The 15,709-nt window shown below is 39.1% G+C and overlaps 2 protein-coding genes across 49 annotated transcripts in view; both read left to right on the top strand.

Moving 5' to 3' along the window:
- Positions 1 to 9,513, top strand: part of CLASP2 (cytoplasmic linker associated protein 2) — a 137,403-nt gene extending 127,890 nt beyond the window's left edge. For 44 of the 47 annotated variants that reach the window (XM_040682898.2, XM_025147229.3, XM_040682799.2 and 41 more), the window contains 5 exons: positions 1,643 to 1,836; positions 2,415 to 2,543; positions 3,460 to 3,666; positions 4,744 to 4,860; positions 5,934 to 9,513. In XM_040682898.2, the coding sequence (XP_040538832.1) occupies positions 1,643 to 1,836; positions 2,415 to 2,543; positions 3,460 to 3,666; positions 4,744 to 4,860; positions 5,934 to 6,020 (734 nt within the window). In that variant the 3' untranslated portion in view covers positions 6,021 to 9,513. The remainder of the gene's footprint in view (positions 1 to 1,642; positions 1,837 to 2,414; positions 2,544 to 3,459; positions 3,667 to 4,743; positions 4,861 to 5,933) is intronic. The other 3 variants (XM_040682642.2, XM_015281513.4, NM_001177385.2) reach the window with 2 other exon arrangements.
- Positions 6,690 to 15,709, top strand: part of UBP1 (upstream binding protein 1 (LBP-1a)) — a 45,161-nt gene continuing 36,141 nt past the window's right edge. Inside the window, exon 1 of one of the 2 annotated variants that reach the window (XM_046938183.1) lies at positions 6,690 to 6,882. In XM_046938183.1, the coding sequence (XP_046794139.1) occupies positions 6,803 to 6,882 (80 nt within the window). In that variant the 5' untranslated portion in view covers positions 6,690 to 6,802. Of the gene's footprint in view, positions 6,883 to 15,616; positions 15,697 to 15,709 lie in introns of those variants that run through there. The other variant, XM_004939488.4, reaches the window with a different exon arrangement.

Below are 15,709 nucleotides of genomic sequence, written 5' to 3'. Positions count from 1 at the left end.
TAAGAATTCCAGCTGTTTCCTCAGCCGGTAGAGCTCCTTTCCCCTCCTTAATTGTGGGGACATGGGTGTGGTATTTCCACAATGAAATCTTAATTCAAACTGATACAGGTTGTTTTGGTAATTATATGTCAATATGAATTCAATATGAATTCCTCCAAGTAAGATTTACTATAGTTGTAAATCTGAAAACTTGGTAGAACAGTCATAATAGTCCTGGTAGTAAAAGTAATGATCTTGCTTCCATAAAATGGATTGGCCATTCTGTTTATCTGTGCTAATTAATAACTCATATAATGCAACTGTAGAATGTGATTTCAGCCAGTCACTTAAGCAAATGTAATGATCTATTTTTAATACGTGCATTAATATGGAGGCAGTTGAAGAGGGTGTTTGCGTTCTTGATTGATTCAAAACAATGTGAGTAGAAATGTTGTATAAAAAAGTCCAATCTCTCTTTTTAAGAAAGATACTTGATAGGAGGTGTTCAGCTTTTACTTGTTTCTTTGTACTGAAACCTTGTACAGCATTTATAAGTTATAATAATAATAAGTTACAAAACAGCATAGGTAGTTGAAGGGCTGCAGTCTCTCGGTATATGACCTAATAAATTTATTCCGAAAAATGTATTTCATCTGTTAATAAAGTGCAATAATTTTGGGAAAGGTGCAGTTCTAGGAAAACTTGATTTTTAATGCTGTTCTTTACCCTTTGAAAGAAAACTTGCAGCCTCTGTCCGGGGCAGTTAAAGAAAAAAAAAGGCTTGTTAACTTATTCCAAAGTCTCAGTGCAAAGGTAGGAGCTATCTGCTTGACTTTCTTGAGGGCTAAATTGGTTTTGATGGTGGAGTAAAGGCAGTAGCGTGATGTTCCATTTAAATTAGACCAGAATCAAGGCTTTTCTTTTTATTTTTGACTTTGCAGATTTCCATGTTTGTAGTCCAGTGTTTCCAAATAAGAATTGTTACTGATACTTTTCTCCGTCATCATGGAATTCCCTGTAATCAAAACTGAAATCCAGTGCTATCTTGTCGTGACTGTTACTGAGATAGCAGGCATTCCCTGGAATCTCTGTGAGGCCAAAAGCTTTGGTTTGTTTGTATTTCCACTATTTTACATCAAGCACCACTCTTGTGCATTTTTTTTCCCCGTTTGTGTTAAAAGCCATTGCTGTGGAGTCATGGCTTACAAAAGGCTGAACAGTACAGTAATACTGAAGGTGAAAATGTGACTTGATCTGCTTCGATGGAAGGGCCGCATGGAAAGAGCGGCCTTCTGTGTATAGATGAGATTTAAAAGGACACAGGGAACTTGCCACTTTGTGTAGTACAGAAGTAAGAATCTCTAGCAGTAAGCCAGCTTACAGGTTGCTGGATTCTCTTCAGTTTTCTGGATGTTTTTGGTTTTTTTGCTGTAGTATCGTTGTTTCATTGTGATTATAAGCCTGTTCAGGAATATTGGCTGCTTTGAAAATGAAGTAAAAAACTGTAATTCTGGCAAACAGACTTGGAGGAGAACAAAACAAAACAAAACAAATGGTAGAAAGCAATTAGCTATCCTAGAAGATAGGTTTCAGTTCTGCATCAGGCACTAATATTTACTTCCAAGTTTCAAAATTCTGTTTGTATACATTCCTTTTTTGATAGAACCTCCCATGGATCATTCTGATCTAGTTGCAGAGTTACTAAAAGAGTTATCAAACCATAACGAGAGAGTCGAGGAGAGAAAGGCTGCCCTGTATGAGCTCATGAAGTTAACTCAAGAAGAGTCTTTTGGTGTTTGGGATGAGCACTTCAAAACAATACTGCTTTTGCTGCTTGAAACACTTGGAGACAAAGAGGTAAAGTTAGATTAATCTAGTTTAAAATGTTAACAAAGCACGTGGTTTGCTTTCGGTGTCTTTGAAAGTTGTATGGGTTGTAGGAAAAGCACAAATTCTAGCTAGTCTTGAAAAGCAAGAAGTTGTGGAAATGCAAGAACACCGTGTGAGCTCTTGAATCCCTTAATGGTGAAAAGGCCATCTGCTCAAGTATCCCTCGTGGGGTTTTTTTGGCACTAATAACTGCTTCTGATTTGATAATAATAAAATGCCTGTTTGCAAGGATAATGTATTTGTGTGACTGTGTGATGTTAAACATTTATCAGCGCTTCCAAAGAGTGAAATTGTATGTAACTTAGCACAGATAGTTCCACTTAGCAGCATGTTTATGGTGCACCACCTGAATAATTTTGAGAAGAGCGAACAATTGAAGGCTCTTTTTAGCTGTATTTATTTCCATACTAGTTTCATATTGTATACGTGCATAGAAAAAAGTGGATATTTTACTATTACCAAAACTTTAGGAACTGTTGCATAAATACTTAAACATTTGTCTATTCAATGTTACATCACTCATTGTTTTAATATTTAATCTCTAGCATGCAATTAGAGCTTTGGCATTTAAAGTTCTAAGAGAAATCCTAAGAAATCAGCCAGCAAGGTTTAAGAATTACGCAGAGCTCACAATAATGAAGACATTAGAAGCGCATAAGGATCCTCATAAGGAGGTGAGTAATCAGTTATTTTCATTATTTGAGGTTGTGACAAAATATTATAAAATGCAGCAGCTGTGTTATGTCCAGAAAGCGTTTGAGAAACCACATTTTACCGATGAAGTAATTTGTGTAATAATGAAGATGTTAACACGGGTATGCAAAAAAGAAAAATGAACTACAGTTTTGTAAGCTCTGAAATGCTTAATGTCAGCCCTAATAACAAGACAAGGATGAAGAGAAAGTCTTCTGGAGTTTTTTGTACATAATCCAGCTGTTTGTCTTGTTAGCAGCCAGACACCATAGTTGCAGAAATATGAAGAGATGAATTTTCCTTCTTACGTCTGTGTTGTATCCTGAGCTTCTGTGCCTTATGACTAATGGTTTTACTGTATCTTCCAGTCTTAAGAACTCTTAACTGAATTTTTTTAAAGATTAAAGATGGGGGAAGCCTCCAGAAGTAGCAATCTGTGCATGTCATTACATGGTTTTTGAGATGAACGTGGAAGCTTATCAGTGGTCAAAGACAGTAATGAAAGACAACACCGGAAATGATAGATTTCAATAGTGGAGAAATTTCAATATGTAATTGCATAATGTTGTATTTATGTTCTGCATAGCATTGCAGACTAGAGAGATTTCAGATCTGATTTGACAGTTACTGTCGAGATTGGAAGGTATTGTCAAGACAGGTTTGGACGACACCAGTACGCATCTTGCAGAGCATATAGTTCAGTCGTACAATATTGGGAAGAGCCTTGTTTTTAGTATGGTAGTCCAGCAGTTGGAAAATTGCACACATTTAAAAATCCTTTACCTTACCACCAATACTGTGGAGCTGTTGTTAAGAAATTTGTATGCTCAAGGCCTGTACTGGCACTAATACTCTTATAAATCATTTTTCCATGTCTTTTTCTTATTCTTTCAATAGGTGGTGAGATCTGCTGAAGAAGCTGCTTCCATGCTAGCCATTTCCATTAGCCCAGATCAGTGCATCAAAGTCCTTTGTCCAATTATCCAGACTGCAGATTACCCCATTAATCTGGCTGCAATCAAAATGCAGACAAAAGTCATAGAGAGAGTATCTAAAGAAACTCTTACTCAGCTTTTACCGGAGATTGTGCCAGGTTTAATACAGGTAAAAACAAAGCATAAAAAACCCACCTTCTTTGTATGTAAGAATCACAAAGATTTTTCAAAATACTGTCACCTGGCTCTCATGAGGGATTTTTATTGGTCTTACAGCTGATGGCTATGTTGACCCATACTAACTCAGATAGTGGGCACACTGTCTTTCGTTGTCACCTGGCTAAACTGTAACTGTGGTTAGGATTCAAGATCTGGCTAGGATATAAAGTATTGGCTGTAGTTAAGTTTAATAGACTCTCTCAGTTCTGTGTGGTATCTTTTCCAAGTTGTGACCGTTTGGTCTGAAATCATCCAAGTCGAATGTATGTATTATTGTAGGGTTTTATCACCTGGGGCTTGGAGGCAGCAAGAGGAAGGAAGCAGTTGACTGGGGAAAGTTCAATAAAATGAGGAGGTTATAAAAAGATTTTGTCCATCTTTAAAAATAAATGATCTCCCACAGTATAAAGAGTCAAAACACATCAGCTTGCACGTGCTGAATAAAGACTTTCCAGAATTTGACTGCTGCATTCTGCAGATTTCTGACTTTAATGTATGTGGTCAAGTCACGCATCTGCAAGAAGGTAAAGAGGCAGAGCCTTCTGAGAAAGGGAGGTGAGACAGCCAGGCATAAGAAACAAAAATCATTCAGTAACAAGGTGGGAGTTAATAACAGAAGTTTTACCTGTTAAGAAACAGCTTCTTTCAGAGTACGAAAGCTCTGAATGTAATGGTCTTCTGTTTAATAAATATCTGTGTAATCTAGAACACTTTATCCTCTGATCTCCCCTATTGTGTTTCCATGTGGAGCGTGACAGCGGCTCTGTTTTCAGTATAAATTATGAACAGGAATTGTATGGGTTTTAACTTCAGTCTGGAAAATAATTGTAAATGGTAATTAATAAACAGCCTGCCTTTCAAATGTGCATGCTCTGTATTTGCTTGTTTTGTTTTTTTTTTTCTTAGAATGCCTAGCATTCACTTAAAGCAGATTTTAATGTATTTATTATAAGTAGTAGTAAATAGTTCTCTGAAGCTTTTAATCATTAACTGATAAGCAATTAATGTTAATTTTATTGCTTTCTAGGGTTATGATAATTCAGAGAGCAGTGTTCGTAAGGCATGTGTTTTCTGCCTTGTAGCCATTCATGCAGTAATTGGTGATGAACTAAAACCACATCTCAGTCAACTCACTGGCAGTAAAGTAAGTAAAAAATGACATTTAAGAAGTTTTGGTTCATAATTACATGTATACATTTGTGTTTTGGTTGCAATTATCAGGCAGTTTATACGTAAAAGTATATATCTGAATGGAGATAAGCAGGGATACTGAAACACTCAGAGGGTCAATGTGACTTTAATATCAAAGGTTCAAAACTGAAAATCCATGGGTCTGCAGGTACTTAGACACGTGCACAAACTTCAGCAAACTGAAAAATAATAAGTTACGTTTCTTATTGCTTTGCAGTAGATTTAATTGTATACTGTCAGTGGCTGAAAAGAATTAGAAAAAATATTACTAGAGTACACTGTCAGGCTTCTTATTCTGAAACAGTTTTAATAGCTATTTCAGCATGGCTTTTTCTACCTGCGTATCTTGCCTTGTATTTCATGCAGTGCTGATTGGAAAGCAGTTACTATGTAACTCAGTCTATCTGTTCTTGCTCCTTTATTGTTTTTTTGTTTTTGTTTTAATCAGTCCTTTCAGTACCTCTGATTTGGTGGTGAGGAAGAGCCTTGTGTTCCTTCTTTGGTTAGGAAACATGATTTTATTGGTACCTCTTCTGTACTGTTTCTTTACATTCAAACAGATGTATGTTATGAGTTTGTCCATGGAGATAAAACAAGATAATTAATGTTGTATATCTTTGAATAAAACAGTTACATCTTTAAAATAGTCTGGCAATGTTTGCATTGAATATGACTCCAGACAGCATTGGAAGCGTTAATCGGTGCTGGTGGAATCAGTACCTTTAACAAGAGGCTTAAAACCACAAGAAACAGACAAAAAAAAAAGAAGCCTGCCTTAACCAGAGCAGCATAGTAATGTGGGGAAAAGTACCTGTCTCAGTGCAGCTACCATAGGGTGCTTTCTTCTTTCTTTACATCCTTAGTTTTGCTGTGTTAGGTATTAGCAACTATGCTACCTTTCAATTAATTGTGTAAAATATGGTTTTGCTTTTAAGAGAATAATTCTTTAATGTCTACTTTGATATATCATTTCTGTAGTGTGTGCAGTTTGTAAATACTAAACAAGATTAATTTCTGGCTTTGCAGATGAAGTTATTGAACCTTTACATCAAGCGTGCACAAACAGGCTCTGGACCAGGGGATACAACAGCAGATCTGTCTGGACAAAGCTAATGAAGATGACGAGGATTAACCAGCTCTCCTAAAGCAAGGGCAGAGCCCTCATCAAGTGAAAGGAAAATTCTTACACACAACTTTTGGAACCCTTGTTTCTTTTTCTTTTTTTTTCTTTTTTTTTTCCTTAACCAATGGCTGTCTTCAGCCTGCATGTGACTGTTGCAATAGAGTTATTCCAAATCTAAGGAAAAGCAGTATTAACATCAGTTGATCAAAGCAAAATAAAATCTAAAAGTAATCTAATTCATCAGTTATCCAGTTGCAATCCTCTGTGTCTTCCCATTAACTTTTGCCAGTGTTATTGTATTAAAAAAGGTTTTTTTTATGCTAATTAAACAGGTATGCTTTAAGCTTCAGAAGTTAAAGTATAAATTCTGTTGCTTTTTTTCAGCTGCAGATAACACTGTTTTTATTGCTATTTTGTTTGAGTATTGTGTCCTTCGCTAGAAACAAGAAGTGATGTGAAACTAGGCAGAACTAGTCTGAACTGCAGTGAGACTCAGTCACTGTTGGTGGTTCATCATCTTATTTACAGCTTGTTTGGGATATTCCGGAGATTGAGAAATATGCCTATAAAAAAGCTGGATCGATCCAGTTCTGTAAAAGTGATATTGTTCATTGGTTGTATGTTTGTTGCATAAATAAGAATTTAGTGTGCACAGCAGAGGACTGGTACGACCAGTACCTCTTAGTGTGGGAGACAGCCCTTTCAGGGTAGCACTGCCGACCTGGTGATAGAGTGGCAGTCTGCTTTTAGCAGCAGACTTAATGGTCACTTGATGGACGTGAACCATCCTTGTCACCTTTCGTTCTTCAAGCAGGATGCTTCAGAATGGAGTGCTCTGCCCAAGCATGCTCAGTATGTATTTATCACTAGAATGTTTCCTCTCAACCTAATTGCTGGAACCAGTAGTCTTGTATTGTAACTCACATGGGATTTTATGACAACAGTGCAGAAAACTATTTATTCGTTATCTTCTTAAAAGCACCAAGATTTTCTGCATTGAATTTTAACAGGGGGGGGGAGGGAATAGTCACAAATGCTATCGATCTTGCCACCTTCTAATTTAAAAAATTATATATTTTGGATGAGTTGGGAAAGCTGCACCGAACTGCTTGCATGGTTTTCTTGAATAGCATCCTCAAGACCCGTCTGGATTAAGGTGTGGAAATGTTTCCAGGGTTTGTTTTTCCATTTCTGAAAAAGAGTTAGTTTATTGTGAATAATGGTTCTTTGTATTTATGAACTTGATAACGGAAAGAGAAAAAAGATCAAGTAAATGTGTCCCTGAATGTTCTCATCTTTTTCCTTTTTTTCTTTATTTTTCTTTCTTTCTTTCCTTTTTTTTTTTTTGTCTTTGATATAAGCAGCAAGTTAGTTAACTGAGAACTGGGAGAAGCAGCACCCTTCCCAGAAATGATGGAAACTCTTTTTCCCTAGCTTTTCTTTCCCTTTGATTGTGGTATTGTCTAGTTGTAGGAAGTATATCCTGATAAGAGAGAAAATTGTAGTGCCAACAATGATGATCAGTGCTAGGCTAAAATTCTCTCTACCTCTTCAGGGTGACTAATTTTTGGCTGAGCTGCTGCATATAGCACCCGGTGGAAGAACTATCTACAGAAAAAGTCTTTGTTTTTCCCAAATTATCACTTAATGCATATTGAGAGCTATTCTTCAACACACAGCCAAATATTGCAAGAACTGCTGACGCACTTTGCTTGCTAAGTACCCTGAAAAACAAAACTGAATGAAAAACCTGTCAGATGCTTGTAGTTCCATGAAAGGTTGTTCTCACTTTAGTTTGAGTGAATCCGATAGAAAAGCTGAGATGTTGTCGTTAAAGAAGCAATGCCATTACAGAGATTTACTTGGAGGAAAGGTTGTAGAAATATATGTAAAGACTTGAAATCGAGGCTGTCATAACTTGTCACGAACTCTTCTTAACAGCTCCATCAGGAAAATAGTATCTCCTCTTTCTTTCCTTTGTTACGTGTAACATTCTTGTTGTTTTCTACCGTTTAATTACATTGTGTATTTATAGCTCTATGCTTACCATTGTGCATATACTGGCAATAAAATGTACATAACATTACTTAAAAAAAAAAAAATTAGCAATGTATACATTCTGTTTTTCTGTGTTATTTGGTCACGTGTTATAAGAAAGATATAAAATCGTTGCAGCAACGTTGGTTAAAAAAGTCATCTTCACGTTTTTCTGTCTCGATGTTTCTTTAGATGCTCTGCTAGTAAATCCGACAGCATTTGAGGACATGGGGTGAATATGGGTGTGCTGGACAGGAGTAGTTTGGGGAAATTGAATAGAATCTTAATGAATACCAAATTTCCTTCATCTCAGCAGGCTTCTTGTTTGCTGCTTCATCTGTTTGTACATTATGCATTGCTAGCATTCTATTTTTTTAACGCTTCAGAAATACTTTTCCGTTTAATATCTCGTAGTTTTACGTTTCGATTGTGTGAAATATCCTTCAAAAAATGGCACAAATTCTAAGTTGAATAGTCCCATATGCTATTCCTGCTTTTTCTACAGGTAGTATTTATTTTCAAATGATCATTTCAAGATGACTTTGCTCAGTCATCTTTTTGAAGATGTTATTTCATACTGAAAAATAAGTTTATTGAAACATACCATATATATATTCTGGATGGACGTAATTTTTTATCTGTAAACAAAAGTTGGTAAGAAAGAGATGTTTTTATCCCCTATGACTGAAAAGTTTTACTCCAGGGGGAGGAGAGGAGATATTTACACAAAGTTTGTCCCTCAGTTGCGCATCAGAGACACCTGTAATTGTTCTGCGTGTGACATCCCATGTACTGAAAATCTAAATGCTATATATGTAAATGAATATTTTAATTATGATCTGACTAGTTCTGTTCCCAACAAAGACGGGGCTGCTGTACGTGCTTAGAATTTGTATTAAATGAAGCCATCAGAATGTGAGAAATTGCAAGAAAATGCTCTCCGCTGCAGCCAGTTGCCAGATCAGCTGCATTGCTTTTTGCCTTCATTTCCTATATTACAGATGGATGATGGCTCAATTAAAATTGAGCTATGATTAGTCATGCCTTATGTTTGTACTGGAGGTGGTTTATCTTAATAACAAAAGACCCCACAACCATAAAGTCCTGTGAAAAATCAGGACAATTACTGTTGTTCTTTTTCAGAAGGGATTTCTTAACATCCTGTAAAGGTGGGACATTGCAGTGGTTTGAATACTGAAACGTGATTCTTAAAGGTTGATTTTGGGCTTAAAAAGGAGGAAAGAAAACTACATGCAGAATCAGGATAGAAAATGCATGTCTTGGATGTCTTGGACTTGGATGTCTTTTGCTTTAAATGATTTTGGGTAACATATTATGTTCAGCTAAAACTGGGATAGTAAATGTAAATTGAAAGGAGAGTTGATCATGTAAATTATCCTGAGTTTGGTTGCCTGTTTGTTTTTAAAGATAAAGACTGGAACAGAATGAGTTGTGTTTATTATTTGTGGTTGGAGTCCCCGAGTGAAAAGAACGAACGCCTGCATCTGAAACAGACTCACATATTATTAACAGCTTCTGTGAATGTTGGAATGTTTGAGTAAATTCACAAACACATCCGTGTAGAAACGCCCGTAGGAACTGAAGGCCTGAGCTGCTCGCAGCTCAGTTTCCAGCAGAAGAATTCAGGTTGTGAATATAACGTTGTCCCTTTGAAAGAAGTTTTTTCATTTGCTGTCAGGATTTTAGGGTAATAAATGTGTTTACTTCGAAGTTCCCTAATAAGTAGTTCCCTAATAAGTTACATTCATAAATTACTGTTAAACAGTAACACTTGGGGACTTGAGATGATATTTGGCAAGCAGTTTTGAGTACGGTGTGATTTCTATCAAAAATAAAATTGTTCTTCAGTGTATCTTAGGTAGATAGAAATGATCCTAATGAAGTGTATTTTCAGGAAGTACGATCGGAATTAATGCTGATAGAGAAACATGGAAAATAGCTCTCTTCAGTGGAAAAGCCAGCATGTCTGCATACGATATCCAGACTTGTTACCACTGGCAGTAGGTAGAGAGGTAACTGAAGTTTATTTTAGGCATCAAAGTTCCGTAAGTCCTTCATTTCAGTCCTTTCCGAGATCTTGGCTGTTGACCAACAGTGGAAATCTTACCTCCATAAACTCCTACTGAAATCAGTAGCTCAACTATGCCAAGCTAGATTCAAAGGTTGTCCCTTTGTAGTCAAGGAAGATTCATACCAGTATAAACAAAAATGTACATTGGCATTAGGCAGTGGACACTCTCAGAACTCAGCCTGGTTAGATGTTCCCTCACCACCTGTTCATAGTTCACCTTTGGCTATGGCAGAGCCAGGAACACCCCATGTGAGCTCCCCATCTTACTTCCAGACAGATCAGACTGGGGAACAACTTGAGAGTGGTCCTCCAGCAGCACCCAGGAATCAGTGACTTCTGCCACAGATGCTGGCGAAAGTGAATGTTCCGTGCCTCGGGGGTTTGCTTATACGAAAACAAAACACTGCCATTTTCTATCACAGTTTGCTTTACCTGAGCATACGTGGTTCATGTTACAATACCAGGCAAGACAAGGAGACGCTGAGACACTGATTTTAGCTTGGTTTAAACAGCTGAAATGTGTGTTGGTGAGGGAACTGGATGTGTCTGATTCAGTTGCAGATTAGCATGCTTTAAATTGCTGACAGCACAGTGCTTGAAAACGTTTGACCTAGGAAGGTAGTGGAGATGCCTTAGAGCCTCAGGTAAGAGGGATGCTGCCCATTAGGAAAGGGAAGGAACTGAGCCGTCTCTTCAGTGCATTGTGTCATATCGTGCAGGAGGCTGACAGTGCCACAGCAATCTGCAAGCCCTAATACTGATTTTTAGACTACCAAATAGGTGCAGAACAAGTGCAGGATAGCAGAATAACAGGACACGTGAAGTTGTTCACCTGGACAGATTTCTGAAACTCCTACACAACAAAAGATACGCTCCATCCCATTTCATAGCTGGAAGAACCTTATGAGTTAAGTTTTGTTTCAGGCATGATGTGATGGATTGAACCAAAAATTCCTCTGGGCAATGTTGCTGTCCAAATCTCTATGTCTACAAATGACCCCTGTATGACAGTTTCCTTCGCAGGCCTTAAAGTCCTAAGATCAAGAAAAGAAACCAAATGTATTACCTATTATGCCTTAATATCGTAGGATATGAAGTCAGTAAGCCTGTTTCTTCTTAGTTCATGCCTCAGGACCATAATCACATCCTCTTAGATTCAGAAGTGGGTTGTGTTAGGAATACAGCTACAGAGGAAGGACTTACAGGAGTCACATCCTGTAATTGAGGCTCTCAGAATTTCTGTTAGGACAGAACCCCTGAGGGGAGGAGCAGATCCTGCACTGATCAGAAAAGCGGCAGCTGGACTGGTAAATGCAGCAGTCTTTATGACAGTTGTTTCAACATAAGCAAGCCCGGATTAGGATGTCTAAAACTACCCAAAGATCCAGAATAAAGATGGTGAACCTGAAAAATACGCAGGCATTGGTGCTTATCCTTTCCTGCGTGACAGTGGCACGGTGCGTTGCTGTTTTCAGGCTGTTGGCAGTCATTTGTGTACTGCTGCCAGCTTCAGATGACCAGACAGCAGTACCAGAAGGATGTGCCAGGTCTGACCGAGCCATCTGAAGTTGTGTGATTAGAATCCCACCTTTGGACAGGGATGGAGCATGTGCAGAAACTTCCTGCTAGCAATTCTTACTTGTCAGTGTTGAAGTTCATTATAGAAGTGGCAAAGAATACAATCCCTCTAACAATATGTGTAAGAGAGAGAAGTTGTACTCTTAAAAAGTGCATGCAAAGAAAATCTGACTTGGCACATTTCACGTGTAGGTATGATGGATTCGCAGCCAGTCCAAGCAGGGAGCATCATTCAAATGTGAATACCTGATTGCTAATCAATGATGTAGGTGAATTGTTGATGGTAGCTTTTGATAGATGTTTCCACCCCAAAGTTACCCTGCGTTTGGCAGCAACTGTTGACATAACCAAAAGAGTCCGAAGACCAAATAAGGCACATCAAAACAACACCTTTATACTCTCCAGAGGCTTAAATATATAGGGGTTGTCTCTGCACTAATGTAAATCTGTCTTTTGCTGTTAAACTGAACTAGCATTTCAAGCACAACTAAGCATCGTCACTTGGCAGCAAAAACTTAAAGATCCCTCACAACCTATACATAACCTAAGTGAGTTCACCACGTCTTACACGGTACTGGACCGATCTTTGTTCCATTTGGTGATGTCTGAAGAATACTTTTACTTGCCAAAAACAAATAGCAAATGCATTCAGTGTGCGTAACCAGACTTAATATTTAACGATATTCGCTGAAGTTCTCAGAAGGGCAATCACAAAGACTGATTGAGAGACTGATCTTTACAAAAGCTGAAGTAGGTGAGCATATCATGGCTTAACAGACCTCACGTTGGATACTGCTTATGGAAAAAATATATACATATATCCAGTAATTAAAGCTTTCAGCCACAACATGTTGTAGTACTTACATTCAGTGCAGATCCACCTGTTAGCAAAACATGAGCTTCCCCACCTTAAATTTCAGGCTGGACTTTGCATGCTGTACACAAGCCTTAAAGCAAGAGATGTTTTAAATAAATAGTGCCTTGTTGTTTGTGTATACAGTGCTCCTTTGCCGAGACCTGTTTAGTACTTACTAGGCAGATTATAAGCCAAGAAACAAAAATAGCCCCTTAACAATAACAGTACGAGGATAAAAGCTCACCTTATTTGTCCCCAAACTTGCACAACTGGGTAACTGCATACCTTTCTGTCTAGAGGTTAGTCAAGGGCAGCAGGTGTGGGTATGGGGAATGTACAGTACTTCACAAAGCAAAATACCAGAATTAAGTACAATGTGTGAAGCTGATCCTGATGTTAAAAATGCTTGCAAGGAAAATTAGTTGAAATACAAGACCGTAAAGAGAAGAAAGTGAAGAAATACTAATTACTAAGTGTGGATTTTTCTCCTTTTTTTTATGTTAGTGTTTCAGTAATAACTCTTCCTATGTGTGAGGTCCAGTACTTTACTTACAAGGAACTCAAAGCTTGTATGAGTGAAGAATCAGGCTTCTTGCCAGCCCCTAGCGGAGGGAAAGAGCGACACATTTTCTTCTGCAAAAGAGGAAGGTAGTCCAATAATATAAACCCTCATGTACTGCATCCAGGCCTGGGGCCCCCAGTACAGGAATTACGTGAGCTCTTGGAGTGGGTCCAGAGGAGGGCCACTAAGATGATCAGAGGGCTGGAGCACCTCTCCTGTGAGGAAGGGTTGAGGGAACTGGGCTTGTCTAGCTTGGAGAAGAGAAGGTTCTGGGGAGACCTCATTGCGGCCTTCCAGTACTTGAAGGGAGCATACGAACGGGGAATGGCTGTTTACAAGGTTGAGCAGTGATAGGACAAGGGGGAATGGTTTTAAATGGGGACCAGGGAGGGTTAGGTTAGATATGAGGAGGAAGTTTTTCACACAGAGGGTGGTGACACACTGGAACAGGTTGCCCAAGGAGGTTGTGGATGCCCCATCCCTGGAGGCACTCAAGGCCAGGCTGGATGTGGCTCTGGGCAGCCTGGTCTGGTGGTTGGTGACCCTGCACATAGCAGGGGGGTTGAAACTCGATGGTCATTGTAGTCCTTTTCAACCCAGGCCATTCTATGATTCTATGATTTGGAAGCCAAGTATTCTGAACTCGAGGCCTGGTGTCGTATGCGTGACATCACGCTCTTGCTTCAGCAGCTATTTACATATTTTATTTTTCAAGGTACAGATACCTGCAACTAATTTATGTAGGCAGACTCAAAAAGATGTCTAAAAGACATGCAGAGATAGATACAGTTTCAGGAAGTTGAGCTTATGTGCAATGGCAAATGCCTGCCTCCACCCAAGCCATCTTGTCTGAGAAAACGTTTGTGGGGAACAAAGGAATGAGGAAGTGAAGTCCTTTATGCTTCCCAAGCTGGAGAGTGGTAATGGCTTCTTCGAAGTAGGAGAAACTTCACGTGGTCACCTAAACTGTGGTGTGGCCAGTCGTACAACTGAACCACAACACTTTTAACATCTAACAATAGGCATTCCCACTTAAACAAACGGTTGCGGCTGTCATTTTGTTTTTCTTTGCTTCTACACCATCGGGAGCAGTGGTCACAGTGAGGATGGCTTATAGCAGTAGCTTTTGTGACCGCACACAAGTTTGAACCATGCACGCCATGAGGTACCCATAAGATGGCCCTTGAACTTTCAGCTTTTGTCAGAAGCAGAGACTTAAAACTAAGCTGAGCGCAATAGATATGATCACAAAAGCCTTCGTCATTTCATCCTCTACTAACAAATACCTCACTGCCTTGAGACAGCAGCTGCTTTGGATGTAGCCACTGACTTCAGCATTTTTAGCTCACGTATGAGCACGACTCCTGAAAACTGAAATGAAGCAGGGACTGACGGGGCACATTTGCTGTGATGCTCCACCACGCCAAAAGAAGAACAATGTTTGAAGTTTTCTGACTGCTGCTCATTACCATCTCTCTAACAAGAAATAACTCCATGTTGTTTCCCAGAGCCCTGCTCTTTGATATTCTGATTTTCATAGCCCGGGTTTTGTCACAGTATTGCAGTAACATTTTCAAGTGTTTTTTTTAGCAGAAGGAAGGGGACATGGAGACTGTTTGTAAAAGAGTAATAGCAAACTATTCCTGTTTGTAGTCCTTTCTCTTTCAAGCAGAATGGGTGCCCTCTGCAGGTAACTTACTTTCTCCTGAGATTTTTGGACATGTGCACTCTTAATTCTGTGTGTCAAGGTCTTAGCAGGATTGATCAGCACTGCTTTGTTTTAAAGCAGATATTGCAATCCTCACTGCAAACCCGGGCAAGCAAACAGCACATGGGTGTGCCAAGCAGTTACTTTGCTACTGAGTGTGTTCTTTCTCTTTGAAGAGTGTGTGTGGCCAAGGAGGGGAGGGAGAGGAGGAGTTGTAAATATTTTCCAAGCAATTTGACAGTGGGGTTTTTTGTTTATTTTCAATGGCAAGAAGGTAGCTTAAAATAACTACGTTATGCTGTGTAGTAATCTGCCACATGAATGCAGGTATATAATGAACAGGCAAAAGGGGTGCAGTGTAAACACAACTGAAAATCACAGTATTACAGGGGTTGGCAGGGACCTCAAGAGATCGAGTCCAACTCCCTGCTAAAGCAGACTCCCTACAATAGGTTGCATAGGTAGCTGTCCAGATGGGTCTTGAATATCTCCATAGAAGGAAGGTATTCTGCTCATCTTAGAGACATCGGTGTATGTTCCCCCTTAATTTTTCTCTTCAGTCATGCCTACACACACACAGTTTTCAAGTGCTTTCAGTGGACTGCACAGAGACAGAACAGTTTGCTTCTGAGTCAGCAGTGCTATGAGGTTTCAGCTCCCAGCTCTGTAACATGCAGTTCTGCACAGTGACACCGATAGTGTGGGAGAGGGGAGGAGATAAATGGAGATGCTGGTGATGACTAGGCTGCACCTGACACCATGTTGGCTCAAAGTCAAGCCTAGCAGCTGGGCAGCAGCTAACAACGCAGCAAGACTGGGGAGCAAAAGAGGAGGTGGGGACCAGCC

Source organism: Gallus gallus, chromosome 2, assembly GCF_016699485.2.
Source record: "Gallus gallus isolate bGalGal1 chromosome 2, bGalGal1.mat.broiler.GRCg7b, whole genome shotgun sequence".
Classification (NCBI taxonomy): Eukaryota; Metazoa; Chordata; class Aves; order Galliformes; family Phasianidae; genus Gallus; species Gallus gallus.
The sequence above is the reverse complement of the archived record's forward strand: the minus strand, read 5'-3'. Positions and strand labels throughout refer to the sequence as shown.